General features: G+C 47.1%; 1 protein-coding gene across 3 annotated transcripts in view; it reads right to left on the bottom strand.

Moving 5' to 3' along the window:
* LOC140483586 (plexin-A1-like) overlaps positions 1–15991 on the bottom strand; it is a 555554-nt gene that overhangs the window by 233990 nt on the left and 305573 nt on the right. For 2 of the 3 annotated variants that reach the window (XM_072581813.1, XM_072581815.1), the window contains exon 10: positions 9390–9590. In XM_072581813.1, the coding sequence (XP_072437914.1) occupies positions 9390–9590 (201 nt within the window). Of the gene's footprint in view, positions 1–7170; positions 8205–9389; positions 9591–15991 lie in introns of those variants that run through there. The other variant, XM_072581816.1, reaches the window with a different exon arrangement.

The raw sequence follows: 15991 nt of genomic DNA, 5'->3' as shown, positions 1-15991 counted from the left end.
AGCATGGCCAATTCACCTGACCTGCACATCTTTGGACTGTGGGAGGAAACCAGAGCACCCGGAGGAAACCCACGCAGACACGGGGAGAACGTGCAAACTCCACACAGTCAGTCGCCTGGTGTGGGAATTGAACCCGGGTCTCTGGCGCTGTGAGGCAGCAGTGCTAACCACTGTGCCGCCCACTAGACTCTGTTTTTGTCTCTCTCGCTCTCTCCACAGATGAGCAGTGACCCTTCTTCAGAACTTTCGAACAAACAGAGAATGAAGTGGAACTGGGGACTGAGAAAAGATGTTTCAATGAATTAAACACTAAAACAAAGAACTGTGGGTCCTGGAAATCTGACAGATTAACAGAAATCGCTGGAAAAACTCAGCAGGTCATCTGGTGGGGGGGGAGAAAGAGAGAAAGAGAGAGAGAGTAAGAGAGTCAACATTTCAAGTCCAAAATGTCTCCTCTTCAGAACACTAGTTAACTCAGTTTCTCTCTCTCTCTCACACCCCAAATGATACCTGACCTGCTGAGTTTCTCTAGCAATATCGGATAATCCGTCAGATTTCCAGCACCTGCAGTTCTTTATTTAGTTTGAGTGTTTAATTTACTGCAACATTTCTTCTCAGTCCCCACTTCCATGTCATTCCCTGCTCATTCAACAGTTCTGAAGAAGGGTCTCTAGACCCAAAACATTAACTCTGATTTCTCTCCACATATGCTGCCAGACCAGGTAACTTTTTCGCACAGAGGGCAGTGTGCGTATGGAATGAACTGCCAGAGGAAGTGGTGGAGACTGGCACAATTGCCACATTTTAAAGGCATCTGGATGGTCACATGAATAGGAAGGGTTTAGAGGGATATGGGCCAAATGCTGGAAATTTAGGATATCTGGTCAGCATGGAGGAGTTGGACCGAAGGGTCTGTTTCCATGCCGTACAGTTCGTATGACTCGATGACCTGCTGAGTTTCTCCAGTAATGTCTGTTTTGATTTCTTTGCTTTACTTTTGGACGGCACGGTGGCTGAGTGATTAGCACTGCTGCCTCACAGCATCAAGGTCCTAGGTTCGATTCCAGCCTCAGGTAACAGGGTATGTGGAGTTTGCACATTTTCCCTGTGTCTGCGTAGCTTTCCTCCAGGTGCTCCGGTTTCCTCTCAGAATCCAAAACTGTGCAGGTCAGGTGAGTTGGCCATGCTAAATTGCCCATAATGCTAGATGCATTAGTCAGAGGGAAATGGATGTGAGTGGGTTACTCTTCGGAGGATCAGTGTGGACTTGTTGGGCCAAAGGGCCTGTTTCCAGACTGTAGAGAATCTAATCTAATCCAATCTTCACTGGTTGTGGGAGCTTGCTGTGCACACGCTTGCTGTCTCACTCCTTACGATACGACAGTGTTGACACTTTGGAAAATATTTCACTGGCTCTCAGACGCGCTGATGTTGTGGAAGATGTTATTTATACAAAGCTTTCTTTCTATTCTTCTTCAACAAGGGAGCCTTTGAACCGGACACTCATTAGGAAGTGCCCCACTCCCCAAGACTAAGATTTAACAAACAGACAGAATCAGGTAATAACAATACAAACCACATGTGTGGGGGACAGGCGTTAGCCATGGATTGTGTCAAGAGCGGTGTGAGTACATTCACTGCAAAACACTGCGCTATTCATTCAGATGCCCAGTAACTCCAGCCGGTCAAATATCTGACTGGCATAGGTCCCACACGACTGCTCTCTGAACTCGGCCAACGCAGTTCGAATCTGGGCTCTCTACCAGCCTCAATGCCTTGACTGTTTGCACCATCGCCTAGAGATCAGGTACAGGGGGGCACGGTGGAAATCTGTCCCCAGACTGCACACTGGCACAAGTTCCCTCTCCCATTGATGCAACCGGCCGCTGAAGTCAAACTGACCCGCCCTTCAGGAAAAGACAGCCCTTACTTGTCTTCGTCAGTTGTGGCACAACTGCTCGACAGGGCTGATAGGTGACCTTATAAAGGTTTACAAAATTATGAGGGGCATGGATAGGATAAATAGACAAGGTCTTTTCCCTGGGATGGGGGAGTCCAGAACTCGAGGTTTAGGGTGAGAGGAGAAAGATATAAAAGAGACCTAAGGGGCAACATTTTCACACAGAGGGTGGTACGTATATGGAATGAGTTGCCAGAGGAAGTGGTGGAGGCTGGTACAATTGTAACACTTAAAAGGCATTTGGATGGGTGTATGAACAGGAAGGGTTTGGAGGGATATGGGCCGGGTGCTGGCAGGTGGGACTAGATTGGGTTGGGATATCTGGTCGGCATGGACGGGTTGGACCGAAGCGTTTGTTTCCATGTTGTACATCTCTATGACTCTATGACTTTAGTGAGGCCACAGCTGGATTACTGTGTACAGTTCTGGTCACTGCACTGTAGGAAGGATGGGATTGTACTGGAGGGAGTGCAAGGGATATTCACCAGGGGGTTGACCGGACTGGAGCATTTCAGCAATGAAGAAAGGCTGGATAAGTGGATAAGCTCAGGTTGTTTTCTTTAGAGCAGAGATGGTTGTTGGGGGGGGGGGGGGGGGGATAGATCTTGTCGAAGGGTCAATAACATGGGAGAATCATCTTAAAGTCAAAGGCAGGAGGTTTATAGGGGATTAGAGGAAAATCTTTTTCACCCAGAGGGTGGGGGGGGGGGGGTGGAGAGAATCTGGGATGCACTGTCTCAGACGGTAGGTGAGGTAGGTAACCTCACAACCTTTAAAAAGTATTTGGGTAGGCACTTGTAATGTCAGCACAGTCAAGGCTGGTGCAGCAAAATGGGATTAGTATTAAGTAGTATGTTATTTCTGGCAGTACAGGCTTGATGGGCTGAAAGGCTTCTTTTGTACTGTCTGATTCTGTGATTCACCTTGACCCGGGCACCCTGGACTGGTTTCATCACAGACTCACTTAGAGCGGTGTGGACTGGTTGGGCTGAAGGGCCTGTTTCCACGCTGTAGGGAATCTAATCTAATCTAATCTAATCAATGATGCCCAGAGGTTAGGGCATGACTTTGGGCACTGCTTGGTGATGTTACAGCTGGTGTCCACCTGAGACTGCCTGGTGAAAACGCCGCAGATGCATTTTCCTATCACTCACCACACAGCAACTTCAATCATATTGAGTTGTCACGGGACATCTGATCATTCAGAGTCCGGATTCTTAACGACTTCCAATAGCTTTTCACCTCACTTCATGAGGGGCCAGTGTCTAATATCTCATCAATGGCATTTATATCAATCCAGGAGTAGCAGAGACGGAGATTCAGCTATGTCACTAATGCCCTTTAAGGAGGAAAATCTGTTGCCCTTACCCAGTCAGGCCTGCATGTGACTCCAGACCCACAATAACGTGCTCAAATCTTAACAGCACAGTGCGCAATTCAGGATGGGCAATAAATATTGGCCTATATCCCACAACAGGGTGGGGTGGCACTGTGGCTCAGTGGTTAGCACTGCTGCCTCACAGTGCCAGGGACCCAGGTTTGATTCCGGCCTCAGGTGGCTGTCTGCATGGAGTTTGCACATTCTCCCCGTGTCAGCGTGGGTTCCCTCCCACAATCCAAAGATATGCAGGTTAGGGTGGATTGGCCATGCTAAAGTGCCCGTGTTGTTCAGGGATGTGTAGGCTAAGTACATCGGTCGGGGCAGATAATAGGGTAGGGGAATGGATCTGGGTGGGTTACCCTTCAGGGAGTTGTTGGGCCGAAGAGCCTGTTATCACACTGTAGGGATTCCGTGTAATTCGACAAAATAAAGAAAGAGCAAGGCTATTCTTTTGCTTCAATAATAAACCCAACTTTATCACATTTCAAAGCAATAGGGAAAAGCTAGCATTTATTCAGCGAGTAATGAGGAAGGTAAAATTAATATTCACCTTTATTTCAAAGGGAATGGAGTATAAATGTTGGGAGGTTTCACTAAAACTAGATAAGGTCTTAGATCACAGCTGAAATATTGTATAATCATGATCATAGTGAACAACAGCAGTAGACAAAGGCCAAATTGCCTACTCCCCCTCCTGTTTTTCTATGTCACTATAAACAGATTTGCACTCCTTATCAAAGGAAAGATAAACAGGCATTGGAAGCAGTCCAAACAAGGTTCACTAGACTAATCCCAGGTATGAAGGGACTGTCGTATGGAGAGAGGTTGAGTAGGTTGGGCCTTTACTCATTGGAATTTCAGAGAGTGAGAGGCAAGATTCCTAAGCCTTGACAGGGTCGACATGGACAGGTTGTCTCCCACTGGGGGAAGAGTCCTGGACCAGAGGGGATCATTTTAGAATGAGGGATCACCCACTGAAGACAGAGATGAGGAAGAATTTCTTCTCTTCAGAGAGGGAGTGAATCTGTGGAATTCTATATCACAGAGGGCTGTCAAGGCTGGGTCAGTAAGTGTATTCAAGGCTGAGATTTTTAATCAGGAAGGGGAATCCAGGGTTACGGGGAAAAGGCAGGAAAGTGGAATTGAGGAGGATCATATCCATCAGGATCTCTTTGAACGGTAGGGCAGACTTGACGGGCTGAATGGCCCACTTCTATACCTGCGTCTTTTTGGTCTTAAGACCGGCAAAAACTAGATGAGCCGAAGGGCCTTCTTCTGCAATGCAGACCTCTATAAATCCTATTCCTCAGACAATATCAGCCCAACTCTATGACAAAGTTAAGGTTAGGGTTAGGATCAGGAGTAAGAATCAGGGTTAAGGTTATGGCTAAGGTTAGGGTTAGAGTTTGATTTAGGTTTCAGGTTAGGGTTAAGATTAGTGTTAAGGCTAGGGTTAGGGTTAGTGTTTGGGTTAGGGTTAGAGTTAATGTTAAGGTTAGGATTAGCGCTAGGGTTAAGGTTAAGGTTAGGGTTGGCGTTAGTTTTCAGATTAGGGTTATGGTAAAGGTTAGAGTTAGGTTTCGGGTTAGGGTTTGGGTTAGGGTTAGAGTTAGGGTTAAGGCTAGGGTTAGGGTTAGTGTTTGGGTTAGGGTTAGAGTTAATGTCAAGGTTAGGATTAGCGCTAGGGTTAAGGTTAAGGTTAGGGTTGGCGTTAGTTTTCAGATTAGGGTTATGGTAAATGTTAGAGTTAGGTTTCGGGTTAGGGTTATAGTTAGGGGATCACACGCTGGCGATCAAGCTCTGGGAAAAGCTACCATGTCAATTGTCCCCTCATGATGATCTGAAGAATAACTAATTAAGTATTTCATTGGTGTGGTCATTACTATAATATAAGCGCAGCAAGCTCCCAAGTGTAATGAAGCAACTGGCCAGGTCATTAGGTGCAAGCGTGGATTGAGGAGTAAGTGTTAGCCAGGATACTGAGCAGAGCTTGCTGGTTCTTCTCTGAAACATTTAGTGGGGCTTTACCCCTAAGAGGACAGCTGGGGTTAAGGTTCAACATCTCATGCAAAATGCTGGCACTTTAAACTGTGAAAATGATGAGACCAGATTTGGCTTGAATCTACGGGAGTTTCGAATAGTAAGAGCCTGCCTTGGTTGAACCGGGCAGGATTGAGGGGACTTCAGAGGGTGTGTGTGGAAAGGATGATTCCTATTGTGGGAGAATCTCAAATTTGTGGTCACTGTTTCAAAATAAGGGCTCACCCTTTTGAGACAGAAGTTGGGAGAATATTCTTCCCTCACAGGACCGTGAGTCTTTTAGAATTTTCATCCTGAAAAAGGTGGGAGCAGAGTCCTTTATTATTTTTAAGGTCATGGTGAGCAGATTTTTATGAAGCCAGGAGTTGTAATGTTATCAAGGTGGGCAGGAACATGGATTTGAATGACAAAGTAGGTTTGAGGGCCGAATGGCCTATTATTGTGTGTATATTCATGCATACAAGTACAGCAGAGAGTGTCAGGGTACATTTTCCCCTGAAATGCCTGGAGCTTGAGACCATGGTGTCCAAACTCAGTGGTGGGAGTGCCATCTAATTTAGCCAAAGCTACGCACTTAGAGTCATCAAGTGAGAGATTCGCACAGCACAGGAGAGGCTCTTCGGCCCATTGAGTCCGAATTGATTAATCTACATTAATCCCACTCTCCAGCACTGGGCCCATATCCCTGAATGTGATGACAACTCAAGTGCTCTTCCAGGTATTTTTAAAGGTTGTGAGGTCTCCTGCCTCAACTACCAGGCCATGCATTCCAGACAACACCACCCCACCCCACACACACACACACACACTCTCTCTCACCCACATACACACAATCTCTCACACACACACACACACTCTCTCACCCTCTCTCTCTCACACACACACTCTCTCTCTCTCCCTCTCTCTCTCACACACACACTCTCTCACATACACCACACACTCTCTCTCTCCCTCTCTCTCACATACACCACACACTCTCTCTCTCCCTCTCTCTCACACACACACACTCTCTCTCTCCCTCTCTCTCACACACACACACTCTCTCTCTCCCTCTCTCTCACACACACACACTCTCTCTCGCACACACCACACACTCTCTCTCTCTCACACACCACACACTCTCTCTCTCTCACACACACCACACACTCTCTCTCTCTCACACACACCACACACTCTCTCTCTCACACACACACTCTCTAACACACACTCTCTATCACACACACACTCTATCTCTTTCTCTCTCTCACACACACACACTCTATCGCTTTCTCTATCACACACACACTCTCTCTCTTTCTCTCTCACACCCACACACACTCTCTCTCTTTCTCTATCACACACACACTCTCTCTCTTTCTCTCTCACACCCACACACACACTCTCTCTCTTTCTCTCTCACACACACACACTCTCCGTCACACACACACACTCTCCCTCACACATGCACACACACACACACTCTCTATCACACACACTCTGTATCACACACACACACTCTCTCTCTTTCTCTCTCTCACACACACACTCTCCCTCACACATGCACGCGCACACACACACACACACTCTCTCTTTCTCTCTCACACACACACACTCTCCCTCACACATGCACACACACGCACACACACCCACACACACCCACACACACCCACACACCTTCGGGAGAAGCTGCCAGAAGGGAGACCCCTGGGTTAATTGCCTGCATGGTGCTTAGATGGCCTGTTACACAGAGGCAATGAGATCCAAGTTGATCACGTCTAAATCTGACCTCGCTCCCACCCAGCCCTGCTCCCCTTCCAGCGTCTAGCCCACACTTCACCCCCTGGTCACTGACTAACGAACGTCATGCCTGACCTGTGCCTACAGTAGGGACCCCTCCATCGCATGCATATGTTGAACTGACAAAAGACCCTCAGTCAGAAACTCAATCACAATCATGAATACGTCCACTTTGTCAAGCTCAGCAGCTTTGCAAACTGCAGTGATAATGAAGACAGTTAGCCCAGATGATTTCAACAGTTAGTGTTCCTCCATGAACTGCAATGCTCCATCGACCATGTACTGGATTATTATTTGTTAAAAACTGTACACACACAAAGCCAGTCTAAGGCGCAATTGAGAGGAGCTGTACATCATTGTAAGAGGACAAATCAGCTGTGTCTATTGAACAGAGTTCAGCTCAAAGTGCTGCCTCCTCACATAGTGTTGCTGCTGCTTGGCATTGTCTGAGTGTGGGACACAGCAGGAACCTAGTCATTAACCCTGGCAATCTTGATAAGAAGTAACTTGATGCATTCCTTTGTGAGCGCATTGTTCCTGAGGACACTGCGCCATTGTCGCTCCAACTCATTGGGGTTTCTCATTCAGAATGGCAACTTGTTTCTGTCAAATCAGGAGCTGCGAGGGTCCTGCCGTCCCTTTCACGGTCAGTGCGGAGTGCTCATTTCTGCACTCAGTCTGACAGAGTGGGACAGACTGCTGGCTGGCCACAGATTCACCAGCTTCAGGGAGTCCTGCAGCAATAGGAGAGTAAACACCGCTGGGAGGGTGGGTGTTGGAGAGAGAGTGTAGGGGAGAGAGAGGAAGGAGAGAGAGGGGGAGAGCGAGCGGAGTGAGGGAGAGGAGAAGGGGAGAGAGAGGGAGACAGGGAAAGGAGAGGGGAATGGAGAGAGAGGGAGAGAGGGAGAGGAGAGGGGGAGGGGTAGAGAGAGTGTGTGTGTGAGAGAGACAGAGAGAGGAAGGAGAGAAAGGGAGCGAGTGGGAGTGAGGGGCAGGAGAGGGAGAGAGGGAGGGAGAGAGAGAGGAAGGAAAGAGCTGGAGGGAGAGCTGGAGTGAGGTAGAAGAGAGGAGGAGGGAGAGAGAAGGAGCAGGATTGAGGGGGAGAGAGAGCAGGAGTGAGGGAGAGGAGAGGGGAAGGGGGAGAGAGAGAGATAGAGAGGGAGAGAGAGCAGGAGTGAGGGAGAAGAGAGGGGGAGGGAGAGAGAGAGGAAGGGGAGAGAGGGAGAGAGATTGGGAGTGAAGGAGAGGAGAGGGGAGGGTGAGAGAGGAAGGAGACAGAGGGAGGAAGGGAGAGCAGGAGAGAGAGAAAAGAGAGGGGTAGGGAGAGAGAGAGATTGCGCGTGAGAGAGAGAGACAGGAAGAAGGAAAGAGAGGGGAAGTTAGAGGGGAAAAAGAGAGGTGCAGGTAAGGAGAGGGAGGAGACCATGGGGGAGAGAGAAGGCAATTCAGAATTGGAAAAAGGGGAAGTAGTAGAGGGAGAGGGACGGAAGGAAAGTGGGAGAGGCATAAGCGGTGTAAATGATGGAGGGGAGGGAGAGAGACAGAAATTGAGGCTCATAGCATCCCTAAAGTGTGCAAACAGGCCATTTGACCCGACAAGTCCACACCGATTCTCCAAAAACATTCCACTCAGACTTACCCCATACTTCCCATTTAACCTACACATTCCTGGACACTATGGAGCAATTTAGTACGGCTAATCCACCCTAACCTGCGCATCTTTGGACTATGGGAGGAAACCAGAGCAAACCCATACAGACACGAGGAGAAGGTGCACACTCCACACAGACAGTTACCCGAGGGTGGGATTGAACCCGGGTCTGGGGGACTGTGAGGAAGCAGTACTAAGCACTGAGCCACCGTGGATCAATCTGCAGCAGGTGGACTGCAACAGTTCAAGAAGGCAGCTCACCACTACCTTCTCAAGGGACAGCTAGGCACAGGGCCCATGACTGAATAAGGAAACCCAGAAGCTGGTGGAACGCACTGCCCGGGAGGGTGGTGGAGCTGGGAGACCTCACTCCCTTTAATAAAATACTCGGATGAGCAGTGGAAATGTCATAACAATCAAGGTTACGGGCCGAGTGCTGTAAAGTGGAACTAATGTGGATAGGTCGGCATAGACATGATGGACCGAAGGGCCAACTTCTGTGCTGTACGATTCTATGGCAAGGGTAAAACACAAGACACACGCCAACTTAGGTCAGGCAAGGCTGCCCGCCGTTAACTTACTGAGGTGTTCTGGCACTGCACACTGCTGCTGTTGAACCGGAGAGCTGGCACGCGATGCATGGTCCCCTGGATGTCGAAGATGCACTCATAGCTGCGTTGGCCTGATTGCGGCTGGGGTAGATTCTTGGCAGCGAGCGTGATTGGCTTGACCACTCCGACTGGGATAAAAATCTCCGTCGAGGGCAGGATCTGTGGGCAATCCTAGCAAGAGAGAACAGCAAAACCTGTGAATGGCAGAGTCCCAACTCCATCTCAACACTCACTTCCTGTCAGTACCAGCCAATCATTCCTTCCCGTTCACTCTGAACAGATCCCAATTGACAATGAACGGGCCAGTCGAACAGTCTCGTTCTGTCCTCAGTCCTGGTGCCCAATAACACAATTCCAAACGGAAGGTATTTTGAAACCAGCAGCCAGGTGCGGCTCTGTTGGTGCTACTCTTGGCACCCAGCCAGAAGATCATGGGTTTGAGTCCCACTGCAGAGACTGGGGCCCATGGTCCAGGCTGCAGCTCCCAGTGCAGAACTGAAGGAGCCCTGCACTGTCAGAGGTGCCATGTCTTGGATCAGATGGTAAACCGAGGCCCTAACCATCCCTCTCATGTTCGTCATGGTGACAGATGAAGAACAGCAGGGGTGATCATCCCTAAGCCCTGTCCCTCAGCCAGCATTACCAACACACAGACCATTTGGTCATACTACAGAATTTTTAAGGAGGACATTTAACCCATCGTACCCCTACTGGTTCTATCACCCGGTGCCAATCACTTGCCATTCCACAGAGAAGTTACAACACAGGATGAGGCCCAATGTGCCCTGACTAGTTCAGTTTATGAAACCTGGTCGGCATGGATGAGTTGGGCCAAATAGCCTTTGTCATACTGTATAAGTCTATGACTGATGGGCAGCATGGTGGCTCAATGGTTAGCGCTCCTTTTTCACAGCACCAGGGACCTGGGTCAATTCCAGCCTCGGGTGACTGTCTGTGTGGAGTTTGCACATTCTCCCCGTGTCTGTGTGGGTTTCCTCCGGGTGCTCCAGTTGCCTCTGACTATGCAAGTGTGTGGAGGCTGGGTAGATTGGCCATGGGAAATGCAGGGTTATAGGGATAGGTTCAGGATAGTGGGTCTGTAGGGGATGCTCTTTAGAGGGTCAGTGTGGACTTGATGGATCAAATGGCCAGCTTCCACACTGTAGGCATTCTAACCTATGGTCCTATTAGCTAGTGCCAATCTCCTGCCTCTTCACAGAAAATGTGTAACACAGAATGAGGCCATTTGGCCCATTGTGTCTGTGCCAGTTGACAAGGTGCTATCCAGCTGAATCCTACTGGCCTGCACTCTGCAGGACAAGGATCTTCAAGTCGTCCCAAGAGATTTGAGCACAGCATGAGCATTTCTGTCTCCAAGCAACCTTTTCAGTTCCGCCTTCCCCACACCCCCACCATCCTTCCCTCTTTCTCTAAGCCATCATTCCAATCCAAAAATAATCATCCCATGCTGACTTGATTGCCTTTAGTCATACAACTGGTTATCTGATAGTGCTATGTGCAAATTGAGAAACTAGAATAACCACATGCAAAAACAAAAAGAGAGAACAGCACAGAGATAGACAAAGGAAGAGCAACATGATGGGAAAGAGAGATTGAAAAGATGTTACAATCCACAGAAGCCACTTCAATCATGAAAACCTCAATTAGATTCACCTGAAAAATCACTCACTCACAACTGTAACCATCACATTAAAGATTTCAATCAAAGATCTCTTGCAATTAGTTTCGAGTAATTTCTCATTTTATAATACAATATTCCATAAACAGCTTGCAGTGAGTCAAAGAGACAGCCTCGCCAATTCATTTGGACAACAAGCTCTTTTCGTAAAAAGTATCTCAAGCAATATCAGGAATTACTCTCTTCCCTGGGAAATCAGATGTCCCTCCAAGAGGAGGGCTGCTGAGGAAAGTCATAAATGCATCCTCGTGCCACTACACATGCAAAAACATAGGGTCCCCACAGCGCATGAAGAGACCATTCAGTCTACCAGGTTCACACTGACCCTCTGCAGCATTTCCCAATGGCTAACCCACCGAGCCTGCACCTTACGGGCAATTGAGCCTGGCCAATCCACTCAACCTACACTTCACTGGACTGTGGGAGGAAACCCACACAGACACCGGGAGAATGTGCAAACCCCACACAGCCCAGGGGTGGAATTGAACCTGGGTCCCTGGTGCTGTGAGGCAGCAGTGCTGACCACTGTGCCGCCTCTCTCTCATCCGTTTCGCTTTTCAGCGCACTCTGCTTTATTCTGGCTGTGGCTCAGTTGATAGCCTTCTGGCCTTTACATCATGAGGTTCTGGGTTCGAATCCCAGTCAAGGACTTTGTACACAAAATGAATCACCAGTGACAGTCATGTGTACGACAGATGGGGTGCTGTTCTGTGGAAGGGGTGATGCTTTCTGCATGACATGTTAAACAGACGCCCCATCAACCCCATACAAGAGATCCTATGCTAACATTCTGAAGAATCATCAAATAGTATAGCACAGGAGGCCATTTGACCCATCACTGTCAGTGCTGGCTCCCAAAAGAGGTACCCAGCTAGTCCCAGTCTCCAGCTCTATCTCCGTAGCCCTCTAACTTCACCACTATCAACACTACAGGGGTCTTCTCCAAAATCAGAAATCACTGGAGAAACTCAGCACGTCTGGTGGAGAGAGAAACAGCGTTAATGTTCTGAAGAGGTGTCACCCTGGTCTCAAGACATTAGCTCTTGTTTCCTCACCACAGACAACGCCAGACCTGCTGAGTTTTTCCAGCACTTTCTGTTTTTCCTTGTTTCAGATCTCCAGCAGCCGCAGTTCTTTGATCTTTCCAATTATCCTGGTGCACATGGATCCTTCAATCAAGACTACAAAATCTGGTCATCATTGCTTTGTCAGTGGGAGCTTGCTGTGTGCAAATTGGCTCATGAGTTCATTACAATTGTCTTTTAGGCTAGCCAGGGACGCCCATGTACGGTGAGTGAACGTTTTAAAAAAAGGAATCCTCAAACAGCGCAGGAAGAGGCCATTCAGCCCATTGAGGTTCTCCTGGAGAGCTAATAGAAGTGGGAGTAATGCGCATGATTAGATGGATTTAGGCTAATACAGCTCTACATTCTCCCTGTGCATTGAGCTGACTGGGGAAACCCCTCACCTGTCACTTTCCTTTTTGCAGCACCTCGGCCTGATTACAGCACTGGAGGAGGACATTCAGCCCATCTCAGATCTTTGCAACAGCAACGCCAGCATTCCCAATTCTACTCCTGCAATAGTTCTCCCTTCAAATGCCTTTCCAATTCCCTCTTGAAAGCCCCAGTTGTATCTGCCTCTTCCTCCTTCCCAGGTAACACATTCCCGACCCATTACTCCTTTTGCTAGTCATCTTGAATTCCTTGGGTTCTCAACTCCTTCCCCAATGGGACTAGACACTCCCTATCTACTCTGTCCAGATCCCTAGTGTCTGTGAGCTGACCTCGATCAGATCTCTGCCCAGCTCCAGTCCACATCATGTTCCCCAATGAGAACCGCACCAGCAACTCCAAGTTTCTCACATGGCTGGGAAACCGATTGAGTGGCAGGAAGTAGGGATAATGAGTTGGTCCTTACATTGGCCAGATGTGGCCAGTGGTCTCCCACAAGGATTTGCTTTACAGCCTCGATTATTCGCATTACAGGTTTTCCCCGACTTACGAGCGCTCATTTTTACAAACTGACCTCCGTAAAGCTTATTAATTTAGAAAATTTGAGTTACATACAATGGTTTGTGCCAACAAATGGGCTGACTACTTTGCCTGACGCTCAAAATACTGCGCATTTTCAGCGGTTCGTCAGCCCGAGGGAGAACAACGCCACACCATCGACGCCATTTTAATTCGGATCGCGTAAACATTCTTGTGTGCCTTGTGCTTTGACTTAAATTTTCCTGTGTGTTTCCCCTCGTAATCATGGCTTCAAAGCTAAATCGGATGCAAGTCGATGGTGATTTATCAAAGAAAAGGAAAACAATCACGATTGAAACAAAAGTGTAAATAATAAAGTGATCAGAGAGAGGTGAAATACCAACAAACATTGGAAAAGCGTTAGGCTACAGTCTACTGTAGGAGAAAGTGAGGACACAGATGCTGGAGATCAGAGTCGAGAGTGTGGTGTTGGAAAAGCACAGCAGGTCAGGCAGCATCCGAGGAACAGGAGAATTAACATCTTGGACATAAGCCCTTCATCAGGAATAAAGGTATACAGTCTACTGTATAATAATTACTGTTTTATTATATTTAAGATATTTTAGGTAAAAAATGTACTATATACTAAGACAAGCATTTGACTAATTGATGCTAGATGTGAAATGAACGTAACTGTTCTTACAAATTTGACTTAAAAACAGACTGAAAAATGGAACTCGTTCGTAACCCGGGGACTTCCTGTATTTATTAACAACTTGGATAATAACACAGAAAGCCATGTATCTAAACCTGCTGATGACACAAAGTTGGTCAGCCACGTAGACAGTTAGAGGATAGCATAAAATTACAAAGGGATATCAAAATAACTCCACAGAGGTCAGTATCACATTACCAGATCACCCTTTATTTACACAGTACACAACACTAGCTCAGAGCAGGTGCCTGGAGTGACCTGAATCCCTGAAGACTCCTGTTGCAATCTGTCAGCCAGGGCTTCCTGATTGGACTAGGTTAACAGCCCCAGTCAGGGAACTCACATTCTATGTGGTCCACCTTCTTCCAAACACTACAGATATTGATCGACTATGTGAAAGGGCAAAGCTATGCAAGCAACATAATATAAGCAAATGTTAGTTTATCCATTTTAGGAATGAGAAATGATAGGTTAGGATACTCTCTAGACTGGATGAAGTTAAATACAGTGAACGGCCAAAGAGACTTGGGGGTTCAGGTGCACAAATCTTTAAAAAGTCAGAAACGAGTGCAGAATGTAATCAGGAAGGCTAATGGAACGCTGGCTGGAATACAAGGATGCAGAGGTTATGCTGCAGTTGTACAAAACCCTGGTTAGACTCCACTTGGAGTATTGTGAGCAACTCTGGTCAGTACACCTTAGGAAGGGTAGATTGGCCCTGGAGGGACTACAATGTTATGTTTACAAGAATGATATTTAGACTTCAGGGGTTGAGCTATGAGGAACAATTATATACATTAGGCCTGTTTTCTCGAGAATTTAGAGGGTTAAGGGTTGATCTGATTGAAGACTTCCAAGATATTAAGAGAAAAAGACAAAGTAGATTAAAAAAAAAATATTTCCATCTAGAACTATTGATCCTCGAACAAGGAGGCATAGTCTGAGAATTAGGGCCAGACTATTCAGGAGAGACATTGGGAAGCACTTCGACACACAAAGGGTGGGAGATGTTTGGAACTCTTTCCCACAAATGGCAGTTGATGCTGGATCAGTTGTTAGGTTTAAATTTGAGGGAGGTAAATAATACCTTTGCTTCACAAAAGGTGATTTGGAGTTAGGCCACAGATCAGACATGATGCCATTTAAGGGGCTCAAGGGGTTGATGGCCTGTTCCTAGATTCCTATAAATGTTGTTTTACGGGCAATATTATGCACAGAAAGACCAGACAGACAGTAATGAGGTGAAACAGAGAATCACAAATGGAGTGTATTAAGAATTACATTGCGCATTTTATCCACTTGAGACCACCATACACACATGTACCAGCAGAGGGAGTCTGCTAGGAAGAGTTTTTAAAAATAGATTAAAATTTAGCACCTCCTCCTTCCAGGTTTGTGTCTAAATATATTTGGCCGAATGTATAATTGTTTTAGTCCTAACAATTGTGTCATACACAGTGCTGAGAGGCCAATAAGCCCATTGTGCCAATGCTGACACAAATAATCTCATTCCTCTATCATACAGTTATAGGGACATACAGTATGGAAATAGACCCTTCGGTCCAACTCGTCTATGCTGACCAAGTCTCCCAAACTAATCTAGGCCCATTTGCCAGCACTTGGCCCATATCCTTCTAAACTCTTCCTATTCATATACCCATCCAAATGCCTTTCAAATGTTGTTGTTGTACCAGCCTCTACCACTTCCTGTGGCAGCTCATTCTACACACACCACCTTCTGTGTGAAAACGTTGCCCCCACAGCCTTTTTTTAACCTGCCCCTCTCACCTTAAACCTATGCCCTCTAGTTATGAAATCCCATAGCCCATTCCCCATAAATCTGCCAATTTTACAATGAAGGTGAATATGAAGTCAGAAACTGGTGGGAATATTGACCTTGGTACTGGGGGACTGAATAACACTGTGGGGAAGCTTCCTTGACCAAACTCAATCAACTCTTGCATAATTTTCATAGAAGCATAAATAATCTCAATGCAGGAGGCTATTCAGCCCATAGTGTCTGTGCGAGCACCACATAGGAGCAATCCTCAAAAAGCCCATTTTCCCCATACTTTCTGTCTATTCACACTAATATCTTCCATGAAGTATTTAACTGAATTACACCTTGCAACTGATAACAACTGAAGTGACAATAGATCCTAGCAGCTGACTGCATGTGTGTGAA

This window comes from Chiloscyllium punctatum, chromosome 12, assembly GCF_047496795.1.
Source record: "Chiloscyllium punctatum isolate Juve2018m chromosome 12, sChiPun1.3, whole genome shotgun sequence".
NCBI classification, from domain to species: domain Eukaryota; kingdom Metazoa; phylum Chordata; class Chondrichthyes; order Orectolobiformes; family Hemiscylliidae; genus Chiloscyllium; species Chiloscyllium punctatum.
The sequence above is the reverse complement of the archived record's forward strand: the minus strand, read 5'-3'. Positions and strand labels throughout refer to the sequence as shown.